The 23,035-nt window shown below is 38.5% G+C and overlaps 1 protein-coding gene across 5 annotated transcripts in view; it reads left to right on the top strand.

Annotated features, from left to right (window-relative positions):
• The window catches only part of tmem245 (transmembrane protein 245), a 152,869-nt gene that overhangs the window by 129,599 nt on the left and 235 nt on the right, over positions 1–23,035 (top strand). For 3 of the 5 annotated variants that reach the window (XM_080208623.1, XM_080208614.1, XM_080208596.1), the window contains one exon: positions 3,245–7,364. In XM_080208623.1, coding sequence (XP_080064749.1) covers positions 3,245–3,290 — 46 coding nt within the window. In that variant the 3' untranslated portion in view covers positions 3,291–7,364. Of the gene's footprint in view, positions 1–3,244; positions 7,365–23,035 lie in introns of those variants that run through there. The other 2 variants (XR_013889058.1, XR_013889059.1) reach the window with 2 other exon arrangements.

Raw genomic sequence — 23,035 nt, 5'->3', positions numbered from 1 at the left:
TTTCAGAAGGCGTTTGACAAGGTACTTCACAAGAGGTTATTGCAGAAGGTAAGGGGGCATGGAGTTGGGGGTAGGGTGTTAGCGTGGATAGAGGACTGGTTGTCAAATAGGAGGCAGAGAGTGGGGGTCAATGGGTGCTATTCGGATTGGTGGATGGTGACTAGTGGAATGCCCCAGGGGTCGGTGCTGGGGCCTCAGCTATTTACCATTTATATAGATGATCTGGAGGAGGGAACCGAGTGTAGGGTGTCGAAATTTGCTGATGACACCAAAATTGGTGGAAAGGCAAATTGTGCGGAGGGTGGTGAGAGTCTACAGAAGGATCTAGAGAGGCTGGGCGAATGGGCCAGGAAATGGCAGATGGAATTTAATGTTGGCAAGTGCGAGGTGGTCCACTTTGGTAGGAATAATGGTAGGAAGGATTATTACTTACGTGGAGAAAAACTGCAGCAGGCGACGGTGCAGAGGGACCTCGGGGTCCTTGTGCATGAGTCGCAAAAACCCAGCTTGCAGGTGCAGCAGGTGGTCAGGAAGGTGAATGGGATGCTGGCCTTCATCGCGAGGGGAATTGAATATAAAAGTAGGGAGGTCTTGCTGCGGCTGTATAGGGCATTGGTGAGGCCGCAGCTGGAGTACTGTGTGCAGTTTTGGGCGCCGTACTTACGCAAGGATATTTTGGCCTTGGAGGGAGTGCAGAGGAGGTTTACTAGGCTGATGCCGGGGTTGAGGGGGTTGAGCTGTGAGGAGAGGCTGAATAAATTAGGCTTGTACTCGTTAGAGTTTAGAAGAATGAGGGGAGATCTCATTGAGACGTATAAGATGATGAATGGGATGGATAGGATAGAGGTGGAGAGACTCTTCCCACTCAGAAAGGATAGTAGGACTAGGGGGCACAGCCTCAAGATAAAGGGGGGGGCGGTTTAGAATGGAGTTGAGGAGGAACTTCTTCACTCAAAGGGTGGTCAATCTCTGGAATTCTCTGCCCGTTGAAGTGGTGGAGGCTACCTTGCTAAATATTTTTAAGACGCGGGTTGATGGGTTTTTGATAAGAGAGGGGATTAAGGGTTATGGGGAGAGGGCGGGAATGTGGAACTGAGCCGAGACAGATCAGCCATGATTTTATTGAATGGCGGGGCAGGCTCGAAGGGCTAGTTGGCCTACTCCTGCTCCTATTTCTTATGTTCTTATGTTCTAACATGAAAATTTTAAATCTACCAGCACTATCAATGCTGGCATTTAACTGCTATGAGGATGATTCAGAACGGTTTTATATTTTAAAAAAGAAGTGACTGGTTTAATGTGTAGCTCTGGGATAAGATCTATGTGTGACAATGGGAGGAAAGAATGCTACTATTTTTCATTAAGTGGCACTATTCATTGTACTGCAAATCTCAATCATCTCATCATAATGCCTGGATCCTGCCAAAGAAAGAAATCTTACCTTTTTTAACCCAAAATGAAAACGTGCGCATGCAATTTTAAAGTTTTCTTTGAATAGTAGTAGAGTAAAAACGGTCAATCGGGATGCATCTATATAAATGATCGCTGTAATATGTCATTCATGTTCCTTAAGTGTTGCATCCATGTGTGTACTTCATGTCTCACATTTCTTCAGGTGCTACTTCCTACACAGCATTATAGGATTACTGTTGATTTCCAGGTGTAAATCCAAACCCCCCTCTACTATCTTTTGACAGAAGTCTTGCATATTTCCCAAATTCTTTAATTTTTTACCTCCTCCACTTCCACACCTAGATCCCACATGAACCCATCTGAAACACTGATTGCTAATGAAGAATAATATTTTATGTTGGTAATTACGTATTAAAGCATCTGTGCATACATATACTGTTTTGTTTCTTAAATAATTTCAGACTATATCAGTAAACATTTCCTTTACTGTTTCCTACATTGCCTTTATACACTGGGTTGGACTGGCTACTCAAACTGCTACTCCTGCTCCTTTCTATATTTCACACCTCAAGCTTCCTTAGTACATTGATCTCACCTGTGCTGATCACCTTTTACTATTGCCTGGCTCCTTGTATTTCACTTCTCCTGGCCCTGGTCCTTTGCGTTCAAGTATTTTTCACTCTTCTGCTGATGATGTGAAATCTGCTGCTGACTAACCTTCAAGGCTTGAACTGCTTGATCCCTGGATCAGCCAGTTTTGGTTCATGGTTGTTTCTGTAGACCTGTGTAACTCTTTATTCTCCAGCAGTGCTTCCAATGTACTCTGACTCAAACAGTTCCTTTATTCACTTTTTCAAAATTGCCTCCAAACCTTAACTTTTATTTATTGATGCCCCAAGCTGATTCCACTTCTTTCCATTCTGGACCTCTCCTGGACTTCAGTGATTAACTTTAGATTTGCTAATATTGTCTTCTGCCCTCTATTTCTAGCTACATTATATCTCTCAAAATTTTTTGCTATGTCTATATAACCTTAATTCCCTTTATGTATATTTGTGGGCACATTTTGACTATTTCTGGGGACTCTTGGCCTTTCCTGCTTTTCATGTCACCTACGAATTCCACCCTTCATTTTGCTCCCCTTATGTACTTTAACCTTGCCTCGTTTTATTCCCAACAACATTTATTCTGTGGCCTTTGAGTAAAATTGCCATTTTTTACCGAATTAGATATGTTTTCTTTTTATTATGGATCACACTGGATTGACTGAGATTCATTTTAAACAGAGTTCTTGTTTTCAACAAAGAATGTTATTTATGAATAGAAGTCAGTCTTGTCAGGAATCCTGACAGCTATTTAAGAGTAGCATTTAGTTATTATACAGCATTTTTTAATCTTATTTTGCACCTGTTTTCTTTGAGTAACAACAAGTGTAACTGAGAGGAAAATAAATGTAAGCAAGATGCAAAATTGACTTTGCTTTAGATGATCATAAGTTAGTATTTTGGAGGATTTTTAAAAACCACTCCTTAAACCAAATAGAGCATTACCAGTTAATTTAGATATGTGTGACACCATTGTAACTGATTCAGTCCAATGATCATTGCAATTTCCAGGTCTTTGCACACAAAGAGCTTCTGTAATACACCAATCCTAAATCTGTTTTGCACTGTTTTATAGAAGAAATGGAAGTTACAATTTTTGACTAAAAGATTTAGAATGTGTTTTCAGTTTCTGTGAAAAGTTATGTCCACAGTAACAGCTAAAGAATATTGGTCAGCGCACTTTATATGTTGATAGCTATTATTGTTTTTCTTTTTTTTTGTTTCAGGCCTTTTGGGGATAGTCCTGAGGAAGCAAAACCTGGTACTGAGTAACTGAATGTGTTTCCCATATTAGAGCATGTTGGCTCATCTACCTGCTGCTTTCTGCACTGAATTTCACAGTTGTGGCCTTCCTGTACACTCCAGAGGTGAATGTTGCATTAGCCAATGCCTTGTAGGAAAATAACTTTTCACTCATGCTTGGGTGAGCATAAGGAATGTGCTTCATCACGTTACTTTGCACATTAATAAACCCCAAGAATACAGCCCTGCATTTGGGAGATAGAAGGTTTGTAACTTCTGAAACTAAGTTCAATTATAAATGATCAGTTGTTGCAGTTCAGTACATGAGAGCAGAGACGTTTGAAATGGTGTTTTCTTTTATCGTATGTTCTAAGGGCGTGTTTCAGATTACTTTCACTTGAAATCCGAATATTGTGCAAGTTGCTAAAATATTAACAATGTATATGGCTTTATTTACTTTGGGTTTTAATGCTCTGGCAGAGCAAGAATTTAGTCGATCTTAAGATGGTCTAATTGGGTCTTGAATATTATACAGTTAAACTGTCTGTAATCTCCCTCCATCCCATTAAAAATAACAGAAGCCAAAAAATGTCCAAATTGGAAATTGCACAACTGAGATGGAAGTGATGGATTAAGTATACTATTTAAGGATGAAATTTACAAAATCATTTTCTATTTTTTGGGAGGTATTTTAGTTTTCTAACTACTCCCCCTTGGGCCGCTAATTTGGTGTAGGTGCCTTACACTCAAACTCCTGCTGATGCTGTTCTTGACTGGTTGACAGGAGACCAACAAGACCCACTTAGTGAAAACCTCTGAACGTGTTATGCTGCCATTTTTAATTTTATCCAAGATGATTTATTATCTACGTGAAATAGCTGTCTTTGTATGCAGTTCAGTATGGATACATTTATAGTGTATATACAGCTTTTCCACAAAGACAGCCTTATGACTCCCATATAACTACTGCTACGTATGATAATTGAATGTTGTTACAATTGTGCACCATATGGAACTTTTGCTTTCTTGCTTCTTTGTTTGACAGACCAACAAGTTCACCTAGATGACTGTAATGGGTAGGGCTGTCCTCACAAGAATTATCAGCCAACTTTTGCAATCAAAGCAAAGAAATCAAGGCAACAGGAGCACCATGAAGTGAACTTTCAAAAAAATTAAGATAGTCATTAGGGACTGAGAGAACCTTCATCTACAAAAGTGTATTTGGGTGGAGTTTCTACCCACTTGATTGCTCTAACCCAAATTCCAGAAAAGCCTATCTGAACAATAGGGAAAACTGGGATGCTCACCGATAAAGCCAGAAGGATTTAAGCATGTTATCCTTGCTGCAGAGTTGGGGGAAGAGTAGTGTGGAGACGGGGATCTTGCCTTAATTCCCACAGAGCATACATTAAAAAATCTTACTACTGCTTCCTAAACAGCAATCAACCTCTCTCTCAGATCAACGGCCACTTGGATATGACACTATGGGGGCCACATGAAACATTTGTATGACAAGTTTGCCTGCTTCATAGATCTGTACTACTTTCTGTATGCTGGACAAAACTGTAGTGTTTCTTATGCAAGCCCAGCATTCTAAGAGTGCTAGCTCCAAAAGTGGCATTGCAATGATGAAGGGAAAGGGGCGAAATGTGACAGAATAGCCAGCTGGCACCATCTGCATTTGGAATTTCTGAGGCCAAAAAGGAAAGAGAGCCTGGAAATTGATTCTACCTGAACGTTCAATCCCCACTAGCTCGCTGACAATTCCATGCAGAAGCAGTGCCAAATTTTTGGGTACATATTCTTTAATTATAAGTAAGAGCTGTAACGCTATATGTTTATCCATCACACATTTAATTAACTATTAAAGAAATATTAAATTGAAGCCGAAGATCATTGCTGCAATACAAGAATTAGCTACTGTGGTGGGATTTTATAGTCTTGCTTGAGTGAGACCAGAAATTCCCGCCCACGGTCAACAGACATTTCTGTTGTCCGTCCCTCGCCCGCTCCAATTCCATGGCGGGCTGGGCAGCAGATTTCTGGCATATATCATTTGAATTGGTCTTTTTTTTAAAGCATATTGAGCTTTGGAGAAAGATCTATAATTTAATTGAAACTTTGCACATTAGCTTTGATCCATTTCTAAAAGGGCAAAAAGGATAGTTTCCTTGAGTTTAGTGTAGAACCAACACGTTCTAGTCCACAAAGACAGTGATGTGATTATAGGTGTGTAAATTCTAATTTCTTTTCATCACAATTCCAGCACTTCAATAGAGGCAGAGATTGCAAAATATGTGCGGAAGAGAGAGAGCTTTATTTTCAAAGGATTGAAAGTATGCAATTTAAAGATCTCTTAAAAGGGTGAGGGGAAAATCAAATAGCAAAAAAAAATACATTGATGATTTTTGTTTGCTTAAATGCTGATAGTTGAATATATAGTCATTTTGGTGCAATATTTCACTGAATGCAAAGCAGTGTTTCTTCCTCATGCTTTTTAATCTGGAGGGAATATAAGTAAAATGCATTTGAAATAGTTTTAATAAAATGAGTAGATTATTACATAATTAAAACCTAACCAAGAAATTGTTGCCTTTTCATGGGACATTTAGAGATCACAAAGTACTGATGAAATAGTTTCATTCATTGATGTATATGACTATATTTTTGGATGGGGTAATACGGGAATCATCTTTGTGCTGCTTGCATTTTTAAAACAGCACGTAAACAAGGAATGTTTATTTTAGACATAAGTTTTTTGTTTATTATTTTGCTTTTTCGAATCTGCTGCCTAAAGTCATGTATACTAATTCTATTCAAATTTATTTCAGCTATGTTACTCCAGCTTCTTTTAGTAATGTGTTGTATAAATCCAGATTATTGAGACTGCTGCTAAATTTCTAAAATGGCAGTATAGTGATGCTGCTTAATTGGAATAGAGGTAAAAGATAGTAATTTGAATCATTTTCTCAGCCACCACTTGATTCCAACATTAATGGATTTTACTTTGTGTGCAGTCTCTCAAAATGGTGATTTTACAGCAACATATTCTGATGTGATAAGCTTTAGCTGTATCTCAAGTTGATTGAGTTGCCCTTTTGATTGAAATTGCTCTAGTTCTCCGTGTTCTCACAGGTTTCCTTGGGCACATTGAAAGCAACTGCATCCGAATAAAATATAGAAGCTGTAGGACTTGATGGATCCTGATTAAAGAATTCCAAGTTTTTTTTATTGTGTGTAAAATAACAACTTTGACAGTATACTGATATTTTAGTTTTGCTTGTAAAGTTAACCGTTGGTCCTAAGCTGTGAATGTATTCGTTGTAAAATTTTGGATATGAGAAATTTAGCATTGTAGTCATTTTCTAGTACAGAACTTGAGAATTGGTGCAAAAAGGGGACATCGTTGTTGAAGCTTTTTGTCTTGCACTCATCAGGACATTGCACAAATTCAATGCAAGGGAAATCAACAAATTTATACTATACAAAGAATGGTGGTTGATTGCAATGGCACAGTGCTTGGCAATTAACTCTATCAGTTACCATCAAGTGGTGCATTCTCCATGGCAATGACTCCACCAATCAGAGTCCACTTACCAAGCAATTAGCACTCCCTTTTCATACAGTATAAATTTGTTGATTTCCCTTGCATTGAACTTGTGCAATGTCCTTGAATCATAGAATCCGTACAGTATAGAAGGCCATTTGGCTCATCGAGTCTTGCACTAACAACAATCCCACCCTATTTCTGTAACCCCATACATTTACCCTTCTAATTCTCCCTCCCAACTTAGCATGGCCAATTAACCTAACCCACACATCTGTGGGAGAAAGCCAGAGCACCTGGAGGAAACCCATACAAACTCCACACAGGCTGGGAATCGAATCCGGGTCCCTGGCGCTGTGTGGCAATAGTGCCACCATGCTGCCACGTCCTGATGAGTGCAAGGCAAAACACTTTATAAGGTATCTTTTTGCAGCAATACTCAAATTAGCAATATTTCCACGTTGTTTTTATTATAAAGTAAACATGTCAACATGTTCTACTTTGCAAGACATTTCAAAACACAAATTTAGTTTCTAAAATAAATTGTAGAAGAAGCACTTACTGTATTTTTATTCATGTTTGAGTGTATTTCATATTCTGATATGCCGGGAGACTTGCACAACAAACAGCATATGTTTCGAAGCACTGGAAAAGCACCACCTGCGGTATCTTTGCAAGATCTTCCAATTCTGGTGGCAGGAAAGGTGGTCCAGCAACAGCATTCTCTCATGATATTGAGGTGTCAATCACTCAAAACCTGCTTCACTGAGCAGTTCATAGGTCTGACACCAGACTGCTGAAGTAACCACTCTACTCTGAACTCAGTTGCTACAGAAGATTCCCAGGAGGACAGGAGAAACACTTTAGGAATATCTTCCAAACATCCATGCAGAGGTTATACATCCCCACCAACTCATGGTCCATCACAGGTTAGGGACTCCAGAAATGGAGCAGGATCATTCAAGAAGGCACCGAACACACTGGAAACATACACAGGCAAAGCTGAAGTGTTAGAGTATGTGCACAAACATCCAAGCAACACTCGAACTGACCCTTCAGCACAGTCTTCCCCATGTGGCCAAGTTGGCAGATTACACGTTGGACTTATCAATTATCTCAGAACCCGTCAAACCAGAGTGGAAGCAACTCATCCTCAATCCTGTGGAGAAGGTATTTTCAAATTTACCCGTCATCGGTACTTCAATATGTGGCACAAAGTTGACAGAGTAATATCACCCTTCATCTCCCAGTCTCTGATATGATTGTTATTTCATGAAACCGGCCAAAATATGCTTAGGCTATATCGTCTATTAATCTTTAATTTCTATTTGCAGAACTCTTTAGTGTTCTCCCTGGCACTTCACTGATTATATATTGTCACAGGCAGGAGGAGAGGGTGAAGTTAAGGCTTGAAAAAGCAAAGTACTGGAATATGAAATAAAAATATAAAGTGTTGGCCGCAGCTGGAGTACAGTGTGCAGTTTTGGTCACTGCACTTGCGCAAGGATATTTTGGCTTTGGAGGGAGTGCAGAGGAGGTTCACTAGGCTGATACAGGAGTTGAGGGGGTTGAACTATGAAGAGAGGCTGAATAGACTGGGTTTGTACTCATTGGAGTTTAGAAGGATGAGGGGGGATCTTATTGAGACGTATAAGATGAGGAGGGGGATGGACAGGGTAGAGGTGGAGAGGTTGTTCCCGCTCAGAAAGGACAGCAGGACTAGAGGGCACAGCCTCAAGATAAGGGTGGGGGGCAGTTTAGAACAGAGTTGAGGAGGAACTTCTTCACTCAAAGGGTGGTGAATCTCTGGAATTCTCTGCCCGTTGAAGTGGTAGAGGCTATCTCGCTAAATATATTTAAGATGCGGGTAGATAGGTTTTTGGTAGGCAAGGGGATTAAGGGTTATGGGGAGAAAGTGGGAAAGTGGAACTGATCCACTTCAGATCAGCCATGATCTTATTGAATGGCAGGGCAGGCTCGAGGGGCTAGATGGCCTACTCCTGCTCCTATTTCTTATGTTCTTAAATATTCTGTTCAGGCAGCATCTGTAGAGAAAAAGAGTTAGTATTTCAGGTTGCACTGACCTTTCATCATGTCCTCATGATGGGTTATTAACCTGGAACATTAATTCTGTTTTTCTCACCACATGCTGCCTAACCTGTTCAGTATTTCCAAGCTTTTCTACTGTTATTTGAAAATGATCATTTGTAGAGGCAGTAGAGAGGATGGAATGAGTTACTTCTAGTGGCTAGGGATGTGAACTTTGTGTTTTGAAATGATTTGAAGCTTATTTAATGGTGAGGAGCTTCTAGTGGCTTAGGGCTTTGAATGATTTGAAGCTTCTTTAGGGATGAGGTAATGATGCAGGTTAGAATAGTGTTCAAAAGATTCCACCTTGTGAAAATGAAGAAATAGACCAAGGGTTAGATTTGTGGGGTGAGTCATGTTGCAGGAGTGGTACAAAGCCACTTCATAACTGAGTGGTTGCAGAAGAGGAGGCTGAGCATTGCAAAATGTGCCACTGTTCTCTAAGTACTGATGAAACCTAAAGTTGCTGGATTGCAGTTGAGGCCGGGGGAAGATAGGTTCTGGTGAAATTAAGCCAGATGCATGTAAAGGAACGTGATACATCCTTCAATCAATTTTCTCTTATTTCTCTTGATTTAATATTGTCTAATTTGGTTATTGCTAGGTTCTATACTCCAGTCACTTCAAAGATTTAGATGCAACATAGGTTACTGGAAACTTGGTTTTTGTACTTATCCTGTTCCCACTGTGGTCTTAGAAGTGCATCTGTGGCAATTGCTGTTGTGATTTGAGATGGTTTGTTGGGAGACATTCTACTATATAGTGCTGCTAAGGTTTCAAAAAGCGTAGGGTATTCTGGTGCATAACTTTGCCTTGCACAACATTCAGGTGCAGTGGGGGAAGTAGGCAGAGAAGAATATGTTGTCTGCAAGGTAGGTTCATGAAGCTCTTGTGCAGGTGACCTGCTATTTTGGAATTATGCCATACTACATTAATAGTATTGCCTATGTTGACTCAGTAACCTCAACCTCAACACACATGGCTTTACATGCAGTATCTTTCATTTTAAATGCAATTTGAAAATCCATCACTCGTGCCACCTGATGAAATCTATTCCCTGTGTTTTTAAGAACACTGTACAAACAACAACTTTAGTGCCAGTATGTTTTTAATAAGTAAACACTACATGTTCCAAACATTTTCCATTGCGTTGCTGCCTTCATGGTGAAACTGAATTGTGATTAGTGCCTTTAGTCTATATGCTACCTCAGTGTTAAGGTAATGTAGACCGGCTGGTTGGCACAATCGCTAATGCTCAATAGTGTGAAAGAGCCCTTCATTTGAAAGCACCTGGGAGTTCTGATTACTCTGGCTCATTAGCTGAGATACTTAAACTAACACTTCAGATAGCAATTTCCTCCTTTTTATTGTTCCTCTGAAGGTCTGAAGATAAAAGTGAATTATGCTGTATAGTCGTGGCTTGGAGTGGGTTTCCTGTGTTCTACATTGTCTTCCTCCTCCTCCAGTTAAATCAGATGAATCTAGTTTTTAGTGTACAATTTGCTGGCCTTTTGTAAATTAGAGAAGACAAGGACTGCTACCAAATCCTCATGATGTGGGTATGCCGGCGTTGGACTGGCGTAAACACAGTAAAAAGTCTGACAACACCAGGTTTTAGTCCAACCTATTTATTTGATAATATACTCACAAGCTTTCGAGGGACACCCTCTTCGTCAGGTGAATCTGTGTCACCTGACGAAGAGGGTGTCCCTCGAAAGCTTGTGAGTATATTATCAAATAAATAGGTTGGACTAAAACCTGGTGTTGTCAGACTTTTTACCAAATCCTCAGCCAGTGTTTTCTCCTCTCCATTACTCTCGATGACCTTCCTTCTGAAGACTCTTCCTCATACAAGGTTAGTGCTCCAGAGCAATTTAGCTAGTGCAGCCTGAATTTCCTGGATAGAGTCAGAGGTTTACAGCAATGGAAACAGGCCGTTCAGCACAATTTGTCCATGCTGGCCTTTTTTTATTAAACCCCTAAGCTCATGTTTGGCCCATATCCCTCTATACCCATCTTGCACATGTAGCTGTCCAAATGTTTTTTAAAAGACAAAATTGTACCTGCCTCCAATATTACCTCTGGCAGCTTGTTCCAGACCCCACCATCCTCTGTGTGAAAAAGAATTGTCCCTCTGGACACTTTTGTATCTCTCGTTTCTCACCTTAAACCTATGCCCTCTAGTTTTAGACTCCTCTACCTTTGGAAAAGATATTGACTACCTGATTAATGCCCCTCATTATTTTGTAGACCTCTATAAGATCACCCCTCAGCCTTCTATACTGCAGAGAAAAAAGTCCCAGTCTGTCCAGCCTCTCCTTATAACTCAAACCATCAAGTCCCAGTAGCATTGTAGTAATTCTTTTCTGCACTCTTTCTAGTTTAATAATATCTTTTCTATAATAGGGTGACCAGAACTGGACACAGTATTCCAAGTGTGGCCTTACCAATGTCTTGGACAACTTCAACAAGTCGTCCCAACTCCTATATTCAGTGTTCTGACTGATGAAACCAAGCATGCTGAATGCCTTCTTCACCATTCTGTCCACCTGTGACTCCACTTTCAAGGAGCTAGATCCATTTGCTCTGTAACTCTCCTCAGTGCCCTACCATTAACTGAGTAAGTTCTGCCCTGGTTCAATCTACCAAAATGCATCATCTTGCATTTATCTAAATTAAACTCCATCTGCCATTGGTCAGCCCAGACCAGTCATTCTCCATAGCTGTCTTAAAACTAATAGAATTATGGTCACTGGTCCCAAAGTGATCCCTCACTAATGCTTCTGTCACCTGCCCTTCCTTATTTCCTAAGAGAGGTCACGTTTTGTCACCTCTTTTGTTAGGCCATCCACATACTAAATAAGAAATTCCTCCTGAATACACTCAACAAATTTCTCTCCATCCAACCCTCTAATACTATGGCTGCCTCAGTCAATGTTGAGAAACTTAAAATCCCCTACTGTTACCACCCTATTTTTCTTGGAGCTACCAGTAATCTCCTTACATATTTGCTCCTCAATTTCTCGCTGACTATTTGGGGGTCTATAGTAACAACACTATCAAAGTGATTTCCCCCTTCTTATTTCTTAGTTCTACCCATATAGACTCAGTGGGTGAACCCTGGGATATATCCCCTCTCAGTACAGCCATGATGCTTTCCCTAATCAAAAGTGCAACTCCCCTCTCTTATCTCTGCTGTATCTTTCCTACAGCATCTGTACCCTGGAACATTGATCTGTCAGTCCTGTCCCTCCCTTAGCCATGTTTCAATAATTGCTATAATATCCCCATCCATAATCTGCCTTGAAATAAATGCAGTTTAATCTGGACTTTGCTTGCGCTCTGTCTAGCTCTATTTGGAAGACATCCAGTTCTGCCTCCGTGAGGTTTACTTCTCTTGATCCTGAATAGACCTAAGCAGCACAGAAATGAATTTTGAGTTTGCTAATGATACCAAAGGAACTTTCACAACCTGGAAGGGAGAGTTTGCAGGAGAATATAAAAACATTGGTAGAAAAGATGTTAAGTATGGTTTGTTTGGTCAAAGGGGACCAATAGACATTTTAAAATAACGCATGGTTTTGAGATACTGAATAATGAAATATTGATTCATCAATGGGTGGAAACAATAATAAGGGTGAGAGCGTCACTGGACAAATGAAGGGGAAGTTCACACACTCGTTAAACATGAAATATTTTATGACAAGCCATTTAAAATGAGAAAAATACAAAGAGCTGGGTGAAGTGTAGAGACTGCATTTTAAAACTGACAATTAAAGATAAAAGTTCAGAAGGTGATTGACTAGATTTTTCTCTGTGATTTTCATTGAAAGAATAATTCTTAATCCTTTCATATGCAAACAGCTTGTTACAATCTCTCATGGGAGAATTGTAAACAAAACTAATCAAATGCCCTGAATGATGAAGTTACCAACAAGATTCCACTTTTCTGGCATTTTGATTTCAACACAAATCAAATTCATGAATAAGAAGCATGTGAATTAATGGACAAATAACACTTCCAATGAAAAGGTACATTTCATTTCAAATGGTCAAAACTAAGATAACGTCTTAGCAACCTAGCAACTCCAAACATTTGCATCACTGCCCAATTACTGAATACACAGTTTTACAATAAATTGGCACAATGATCAATTAAAAGGACCTACTTTAAATTCTGAGATTCAGTGGACATAATCTAGGATTTATCACAGGTCATATTAGCACAAAGAGTAAGAAAAAAAGGTTTTATATTGCATTTTTCACAACAAAGTACTTTTAAGTTCTGTTGTGAAAAAGAGAAATATGGTAAATATAATGTGAACAGCACAATCCCACAAATAGCAACAAGATTAAATGATTAGATCATCTGTTATGGTGATGTTATTTGAAGAATAAATATTGGCCAGGACACTGGGGAACTTCCCTGTTCATCATACAATCTCAATTATTATGGTACAGAAGGAGGCTATTATGCCCATCATGTTCTACACCGGCTCTCCGAATGAGCATTATGACTTGGTGCCATTCTCCTGCCTTTTTCCTCTATTCTTGCACATTGATTATTTGAGCCACTGATTAAAAACATTCAATGCACCTTCTGAATGCTTTGATTGAATCTGCCTCTAATCGGCCCATTGAGTCTGCTGTGCCATTCAATGAGACTATGATTGATCTGATATAATCTTCAACTCAGTTTTCCCACTTTTCCCAATAATCCTTGATTCTCTTGCTGATTAAAAATCTGTATCTCAGCCTTGGACATAACAACCCAGCCTTGACAATCCTCTGTCACAAAGAATTCCACTAATTCATTGTCCTCTGAGAGAAGAGATGTCGTCTCATCTGTTTTAAACAGGCAACCCTTTACTCTAAGATTTTGCCCTCTGGTCCTAGACTTTCCTTCAAAGGGAAACAACTTCTCAGCATTCACCCTGTCAAGTCTGCCGAGAATCCTGTATGTTTCAGTAAGGTCACCTTTCATTCTTTTTATGCTCCATTCCCTTTGAAATAAAGGCCAACATTCCATGTGCCTCCCCTATTACGTACTGAATTTGCAGGCTAATGTTTTATGATTTTTGCACGAGGTACACCTAAATCCCTCTGTGCTACACCTATCTCCATTTAAATAATACTCTACTCCTTTAATCTTCCTACCAAAGTGCATAACTTTGCATTTTCCTACATAATGTTCCATCTGCCAAGTTTTTGCTCTTAATCTGTTTATATCCCTCCATAGATTCTATGTCATCCTCACCATCTGTTTACCACCTATTTTTGTGTCGTCCACAAACTTGGTGGTGATATATTCACTTCCCTTGTCCAATTCATTAATATTTATTGTATTTGTTGCTCCAGCACTGATCCCTCTGACCCTCCACTGGTTCCAGGTTCCATCCTGGAAATGCCCCTCTTATCCCAACTCTATCTTCGATTAGGTAGCCAATCCTCTGTCCATGCCAAACTATCATCCCCAACACCACGGACTGTTACCTTACAGTCTTCGGCGCAGGATCTTAGCAAATACTGTTCATTGGTTTACCTTCATTTATCCTGCTCATTATCATCTCAAAGAATTCTAATAAATTTGTCAGACATGATTTCCTGTTCGTGAAGCCATGCTGACTCTGCTTCATTATATTTTGTATTTGCAAACACTCTGCTATTGCATCCTTTATAATGGACTTGTGTTTTTCCCAATGACAGATGTTAAACTAAAGGGCCAGTATGTATCTTTTTTGTCTTCCATTTTGAATAAGCATGTTACGTTGTCAATTGTTCAAGATTACTACCAGTGCATCCACCATCTGTGCAGCTACTTCCTTTAATATCCTGGAATGCGACTCATCAGGTCCAAAGGACCTATTGCCTTTTAGCCCCAGTAGTTTCCCTAATACTTTATCTCTAATGATAGTTACTGTATTTATTTACTCTTCACTCCCTTCCACTTTTGACCCTTGATTGTTTAGTATTTTTGGAATGCTATTAGTATCTTCTACTGTGAATTACTAAAAAGGAGAAATCGTAAAACACGTGTCCAATAATAAAAAAAAGTCATATGGAATAATTCTTGACTTGTGATGAGTAGGTGATGATGTGTGGCCATTATGAATTTATTCCAGTATAATTGACTTCTGCAGGCAAGTGGTTGATTTTTTTCTTTGGGTGTTCGATGATTTTGTAAAGCTATTTCAGTTTTTTTTCAGTTGCGATTTTTTTTTGTTGGATAGTTAACTGCCACAGTCAGAGGGGTTTTAGATATTCTTGCAAAATATGTCTATTACCCTTTTGAGGGGCACTGCTTCTGATATTGTATCACACACCTTTGGTGTGGAAAATTTGCATCTGCTTTCCTTCACAGTGCACACAAACCAACAGACACAGGCAGGCAAGCAAATCCTGGGCTGCTCTCTTCTTAGTTTTTGATTCCTTTCTTTGTGTGTTTCAAGAGGAAACTGGAAGATGCCAGTCTCTCTCGGCAATTACACCCAAGGTCTTTGCAATGAGATTGTTGTCATCTTCCTTTGTCTTTACTAGAGATGGTAATCACTCTAGATGTTTTTAGAAGTATTTTATCTGGAAACACAGGTAGGGATTCCATGTTCACTCAAGAGACACCCTTCAGTCATTCTCATTAGCAGCTAATTGTATGTTGTCAGCTACCGTAGAGGTGTGTGTCCATTTTAAAATATAAAAACTCAAGACTTTTTAAAGTCCAGTATTTCTGTGTGTAATTCCATGTATTATTCTCCATCATAACATTTGCTTCATCATCAAATCATTTTAAATTCTCATTCTTAATCCTTTTACAAGTGGGAATGGTTTCTCCTTATCTACTCAGTCCAGCCTCCTTGTGGTTTTGAACATTTTTTCAAATCTCATTTTAGCTTTCCCCTCTCCATGGAGAAGAGTTCCAATTTCTCAATCTATTCTCATAACTAAAATTTCTCATCCCTGGAATCATTCTTGTAAGCCTCTTCTACACAATCAAATCCATTCATATCCTTCCTATAGTGTGCCACCCAAAGCTATACATAATACTCCAGCAGAGATCTAATTAATGTCTTGTATAATTTCAGCATAATCTCCTTGCTGTTAAGACCAGAATGCTATATGCTTTATTAACTGTTCTCTCTACTTGTCCTGCCACCTTCAATGATCTATGCACATGTACATCCAGGTCCTTCTACTCCTGCAATCTGTTAAGAATTGTTCCCTCATTTTATATTGTAGTGTATTATTTTCACAGTAAATGCAAATCTACTTGTAACTAATAAATAAACTTTACTTTGTCCATGTTCTGCCTACCAAAGTACATCACCTCACATTTCTCTGCATTGAACCTTATCTGCCACACTTATCTGCCCCGCTCCACCAACTTTTAGGGAAATATTATGTCCACCTAGGAGAATCTCAGTTTAACAACTAATCTGAAAGCTAGCATCTCTGACAGTGTAACAATCCTCAATACTACATTGTGCACACAGGCTGATACTTCAATATCAGGGTTAGTGCTTACAGCAAATGCATGACATAAAATGTCAGAGTATAATCACTTTGACCCGAGGGCTTGGCACAGATTGAAGATTGAGTTGAATGACAGAATTATTGGTCCAGTAATGATGTTTGGTGGTAAAATGTAGCGGATAAATAGAATACATAATGGGGAAATGGAAGCGGGTAATGAAATATATAAAAATTCAATTTTACATAAGCAGTTTTATAAAAGATAGCAAAAGAGTCAATCATGGATTTCAGCTTACATATATTCTGCAGTGTTAGATGTTAGTACAATTGAAAGATGTATTATTATTGTACCAATCAATATATCTGAGATTGTAAGACTAAGGAAAAACCTTCAGTAGAGAGGAAGGGTGTGGGAATCAACTAATTCTTAATTAATTTTGGATCGTAATGTCATAGTATGATAGTTTGGTTAGTGTTTTATCTTTTAAAAATCTAATTTGGGTTTTTTAGGCTTTTTTGCTGAATAAAAGATTAGATCCTGACATTTCTGTCTGCATTCTTGGTGATTACCTACACAGATATGAACATTATTTAATGGTATGACTTGAATTATCTGTTTCATTTTTTTCCAGAGTGATACTAAAAGTTACAATTTTAGTATGCATTTTCGTTAAGTTGTTAGATTTGCAATGCAATGAGATCCTGAAGTTTAGGCACTGAATATCCTTCACAAGTGTGTAATTACCTAAAATTGATTCCACCTATCAAAGTCACTGTGCATTTCATCCTTGATGGGGATATCACATGCAATTTAAAAATAATTTTTACTCCATTCTTAAAGTTACAAAGCCAGCGTGCAGAATGGATTGGGCAGACCCAAGTCCATCTCCTTGCTTGGCCCAAAAACCAAATTCAAATTGAATCAAATTCATGGTCCCCACAAAAGAAACATACAAGATTCAAGATGAAGAGAAAAGGCATTGCCTCCCATCTTGAGCTTGATCATAGCCAAAATGCTGAGAAGCATTGAAAACAATATCATTCACTTCTGCAGTTATTATTTTGGCTTCCACCCATTTATCCCAGATTCTGTCTTCACACAGTTAAGAAAATTTGAGATACAAACCCTTAATCAGACCCATTCTGTGTTTGATACACCTTTCAAATAATAACTGTCCGAGGTAGGGGGATTCTGATAAAAATTTGGTAAGTTAAGATAGAATAAATCTTGATATAATGGTTTCCAATGTTAATGTATGATTAATTCATCTCTCAGATAAGGCAGCAGCTGGTACATTTCACGCTTGGAAAAGGATTGATCTTGCTTCACTGAAAAAAAATATTTGTTAGCCCAATGAAGGAGTGTGTGCAGAAATCCCTGCAGCAGATGTGGTGAACAAGGTGTGTGCACACAATGCCAGAATCAGTGGGAAAAGGAGCTTGGACAAAAAAACAATAAAGTTACAATATGCAGTAATAACTATGCATAATTTGTATAATATTTTTCACCTGTTATTCTGATAGCCTTGTCAGCCATAAAAATGCTGCTGTTACACTACTCATAAATCTATAGGTTTTTGAATAAGAATATTCTCATTTCATATTTGACTATTAGACATGCACCTAATTACTATTTTGTGATGGATAGTGATGGAACAGTAGGCTCTTTGCATGTCTGTTTTAGAGAATCTCTTGAAGAAATTCAAATAACATGGCCATTAAAACTCCCTCCATCTATATTGTCATTGGAAACTACTTGAAGCATATTGCAAGGATTTTTTGACTAATCTAGGTTCTCTGAAAGAACTGAAGCTATTAAAATGGTACTTGGTTGTATACCTATATCAGTACAGATTCGAGCCTAATAGACTGTGCTTTTGCTATGTTTATTGCTACACTTAAACCTCTAGAGAAACTCAAAATATTGTGGGACTTCTATGGTTTTTTTTATCTTGCTCCCCTTTTCTATCAGATATAGGATTTCAAAATTCCACTGGTAGTTCTTTTTGAAAATTGAATATTAAATAAAGACACACACACCTTTTCACCTGTAACTTGATGTATCTGATTAGGTTTATAAAGCACAAAAAGTCCATACAGAGTGTACTCAGAGCATGACTATTTCTCTCGCACAAAATCAGCTATCTCTCTGCACAAATTAAAACAGAATATAAATTCTGCTATGTTTGAGATTATATAATTTGGCATTTAGCTTTTCTTCTAGTAAGTCTGAAAACCATTTACTCAAAAACTTCTCAAGAAAAGTAGAACTAAACTGAGATATTGTGGGTACATCAATATTGGATTTAAGCCCAGGTTTGGGGGAGACAGAGTGCCCCTATAGTAAAAATGCAATGTAAACACTAAAGGACATAAAATACAATCCAATGAATAAATCTAATGTTATTGTGAAATGTATTTTTTATTTTTAGAAATGGTTTGAGGCATTATCTTGATACTTGAATAACAGGAAAAAATAGTTGTTGAAAGGAATTTTTGAAAATTATTTTCAGTTTTTGAGACTGTTGACAAATTGCACGATGTTATAAACTCTCTCTAAAAGTAATAGTTTTTTGTGTGATATCTTGAGCGTTGTAGTGGTCATCATAGTGCCATTGGGTACATAGGTTTCCACTGAGATGTAGCCTCCTACAATGAGATATAATATTATAGATGTACAAAGTTTAAAATATTTCACCCCCCATGACTTAAATGGAGTAATTATTTTGGACTGCAGTGTTTCAAGAAGACAGCTCACCCACCACCTTCTCAAGGGCAACTACAGATGGGCAATTTATGCTGGCCAGCCAGCCAGCGATGCTCGTGACTCATGAATGTAAAAGGTTTCAACTATGCCAATGCCTCAATTGGGGACAGGATCCAAATATAAATAAATATGAGCCCTGTAAGTGTTATAGATTACTTCAGATTTAAAGAATGAAAGGCTGCAAGCAGTTTATTTATGTTAATTAATATTCCATGATGTTGCACACTAAGAATCCAGACTAGGTGTAGTCTTTAAGCGAAATGAGTTGAGATGATTTGATCAGGATTTATAAATATAATTTAATCTTATTTTGAAGTTGTGAATTGTCATTTTTATGTTATAATACATTGATTTGATATCTTTTGCAGCGTACTGGCAAGATGTACTGAAATTTAAGAAGTGGTGTGGTTCAAGCATTGGGAGTTTTTTTTGCAGTACAGGCTGAGCTAAAAGATGCAAAGCTGAATCATTGCAACATCACTAATCAGACAGTATATTTACAGTGGTCCAAGTTTACTTGTGCAGTTTTCACTGTAAATTCTTTTTTCATTATAAGGACAATATTTGAAAGAAATTGCATGCAGATGTCTTTTTAATGTATATCTATAATTGATCCAGGTCATACCACCTAGACCAACACACAACTGAAGTAATGAATGGTTTTAGCTTGCTAAATTGCTTAATCCCATTTCCAAATAAGGAGGTCACATTTTACTTAGATTTTTATTTTTAAGTAGGCAGAGATGCAAAAAAAATCCAGGAATACCAACAGACTAATCACAAAGTATGAGTGCAGGTTGATGTGGCCATAAAAAAGGAATCTGAATGTTTGGTATATTTCTACAGGAATTGAATTAAAAAGTAGTATTAAACTTGTATCCAATTCAGTTTGGATAAACTCCATGTGGAGTATTGTGCAGGTCTTGTTTACCATATTCTAAAAAGGATATAGAAGCACTATACAGCAAAGAAATTTATAAGGTTGATACCAGTAATATGAGTTTCAACCCCTAAGGAACAAGGCTGTGTTTTTTTTTACTCTAGGGGGTGACTTCACTGAGTTTTAAAATGGGAGGCGAGTTAACTTTTCCTCACATGAGATCAGGGCACCCTTCCTGAGCACTTTGCAACTGGGCCTGAAAGGCATCCGCCACCCCACTCCTGCCCTGCAACTTCCTCCAGAAATGGTGCACAGCTCACCACGTCCAAAAAATACGACTGAGTGTTGGACAAACAGGGCTGCTTTGGTGCTCTCACCATTATGACACTTAGTTTTTTGGGGAAACATCAGGGCCAATATGTCTATGAAATTAAGACATTTGAGCTTGAGGGGAAGAGCAGTTGTTGATTGTGTCTGGTGCTCACTGGTGAATAATCTTCAAAGATCCAAAAACAGAGAATTGGTAAATTAAGCAAAATCTGCTGGGGCGTTGGGTAATCTGTCAAGTATTTGCTTCTTTGTGCATTTGTGTCTATCATATTTGTGCTGGATAATGGTAAAGATGTAAATATTCCTTTTTTCCTTGCCTACTAAATACATCAGACATACCTGATAAGTGGATTACAGTAGTGAAAAGCTTCCAAAAACTCAGTGTGCTAACCTCAAACATCTTCTGCCTTTGTACAAAGGAAGTTACATTATTTTACATAACTTTCATTCCTGTGAGAAATAATGTAGTGCCAGATTAATAGTTTAATTCTATGGACTTGCAGCTATTGAGAAATGAAGTAAAACAGGTCAAATTTTCACTGCAGTTTAAATAAAAAACTTTGCAAAATATAAAATGGTAAATTTACCACTCTTGTCAGTTTCAGCCAGGATTTAAAATGGAAAGTAATCTGAAATCAGCTGTAATAGTGTTATGGTCAGATTCACCAATGGCAATCAGCTCAGGCCACTGCTCAATCCAGGTGTGGTTTCAATTCCGTTGGACAAAGACAAAAGATTTAACACCATTCAGTTTAAACACTTTCAATATTATTTAGATGAGTTAGGCAAATGGTCAAGGATGTACAGGTAAGAAAAAAGAAGCAAAACTGAATAATGTGTCAGAAATGCATGATCCTCTTTGATTAATAATCATATTTGGTAAGTCCACTTTGTTTTTCCTACGTGTGCACGGGTTGTAGAGGCCAGCACAGCTGGGTTCGTTTCACTGTACGTGAAATATGCTTCCCCACCCCCCGCCATTAAGCATAACTCATTCACGGTTCCTGTCTGTTAACTGTCAACAGAAATGTGCACACAAAATGTTTAAAAAGAGGTTGCATGTATTGAAAAGGTATATCAAAACTAGATAAACCAATTAGTGAAATGTCTGAGGTCACTACTTCAAACTAGACCTTGGATGATTCAGGAGCCGAAGGCTGCTCAGGAAATATTAAGTGAGCCAGCTAGTAGGGACAGTGTGACATATTTTAACATTCTGAAGGAGGGTTGTACAATTAGTTAGATCAAGGCAAAGTTTGATTACAATGATCACTGTAGTCAATAATCTGCTGTCTCTAAACAAAGCAGCTTAATCAACTGTTATCTTGCCAAAATCCATCAATCCACCTTTGGAAAGATTGGAGAAATGCACATTGATTGTTAGCGCGAGTGGGCGAAACGACCACTACGGACTCAGGGTGAAGTTCAATAATGGCATAGCTTTATTTTCTTTTACGTCGACGGAGAAGCGCAGTCAGGACTGTCCCGAAAGCACTCTAACGGTCCCTCGCAGCGGCCTATAGTTATACCTGAACTTCGGTGCAGTATGCAATTCAAATGCTAATACCTTGTTTACAATATTCGACTTTAGCCATCCTGTCTCGATGTTTTCAAGTGTTGAGGAAATGGTTTTAAGTGTGTGTTAATCATTTTGTCTGGTTATTAATGGTCTAGAATCTCTGGGGTTTGAACCATAGGTGTGTCAATGATCTCAAAAGAGGGTTTGAAGGGCCAGGAATGTTTCCTTAACTATGCTAATTTTAGGTGTCTCCATGGGTTGTTTGACTGTCTTAGAAGTGCTGATTTTGATGGGGTGGGGATTTAGTTCCTGTAGGTGCCATCCTGTCCAGCTTCCCTTGTGTGCTGGCCCTCATTTGCATTCTAAAAGCATGCTCTTGCCGGCTAATTGGTGTCTGTTACTTTGTGATTTTTAGTGGAGAGGCTCTGAGTGTAACTTTAATCTGCTTCCATATTGTGTGCCCAATTTCCTAAAATTTGTTGTCTGATAACAATGATCCTTGGTCAAACGCCTCAATTTGTTGGTAATATCTGGTTAGGGACTAATAATGTTTTGTTTAAAGTAAACAAAGGTTGAGATTCAAGATGCTTGCTGGATGAACAAACAAAAATAAACTTCACTATACAAGATCAGAAAGATAATACAATTTACAATATCTATCCTATACTCAAATTTTCAAGATAAGTATGAGGTACATGTGAATTAACTGGGAAACCATGGTTGAACACACCTCACTACACAATAAACCAATACAGAGCCTGTAGAATTCTCAAACAACCCACCCAAACATCAGTAAACACTGAGTCAAACAATTTTGTTGAAACTCTGCCTCTCAAGGGACTCCTGTCTTCACCTTCGAAGATTTACCCTGGGAGTTCTCTCCAAATGTTGCTCCATCTCAGACATCAACACCTCAAAGTTTTAATCTCGTCTCCTGAGATTCTGTTCCCCTGGATTTCACAGCATGCACTTAAACACCAACTCACAAGCACAACTTCAGTTTTATAGCTGCATTGAGCAGAACATGACTGATCAAAAGAGGCACTGCCACAACACAGAGTCGCCAACCTTCAGCTGCCTTCTTGATTTAGCCTGCTCCTGCTACCCTTTTCCTGCTTGGAGCCTGTTTCTTGGCTCTTTTTTTTAAGCTGAACAGGGACCTGTCCCTGTCCCCTCT

The sequence above is a fragment of the Carcharhinus amblyrhynchos genome, chromosome 2 (assembly GCF_965287045.1).
Source record: "Carcharhinus amblyrhynchos chromosome 2, sCarAmb.v2.hapA, whole genome shotgun sequence".
NCBI lineage: Eukaryota > Metazoa > Chordata > Chondrichthyes > Carcharhiniformes > Carcharhinidae > Carcharhinus > Carcharhinus amblyrhynchos.
This window is presented reverse-complemented; position numbering and strand designations above follow the sequence as displayed.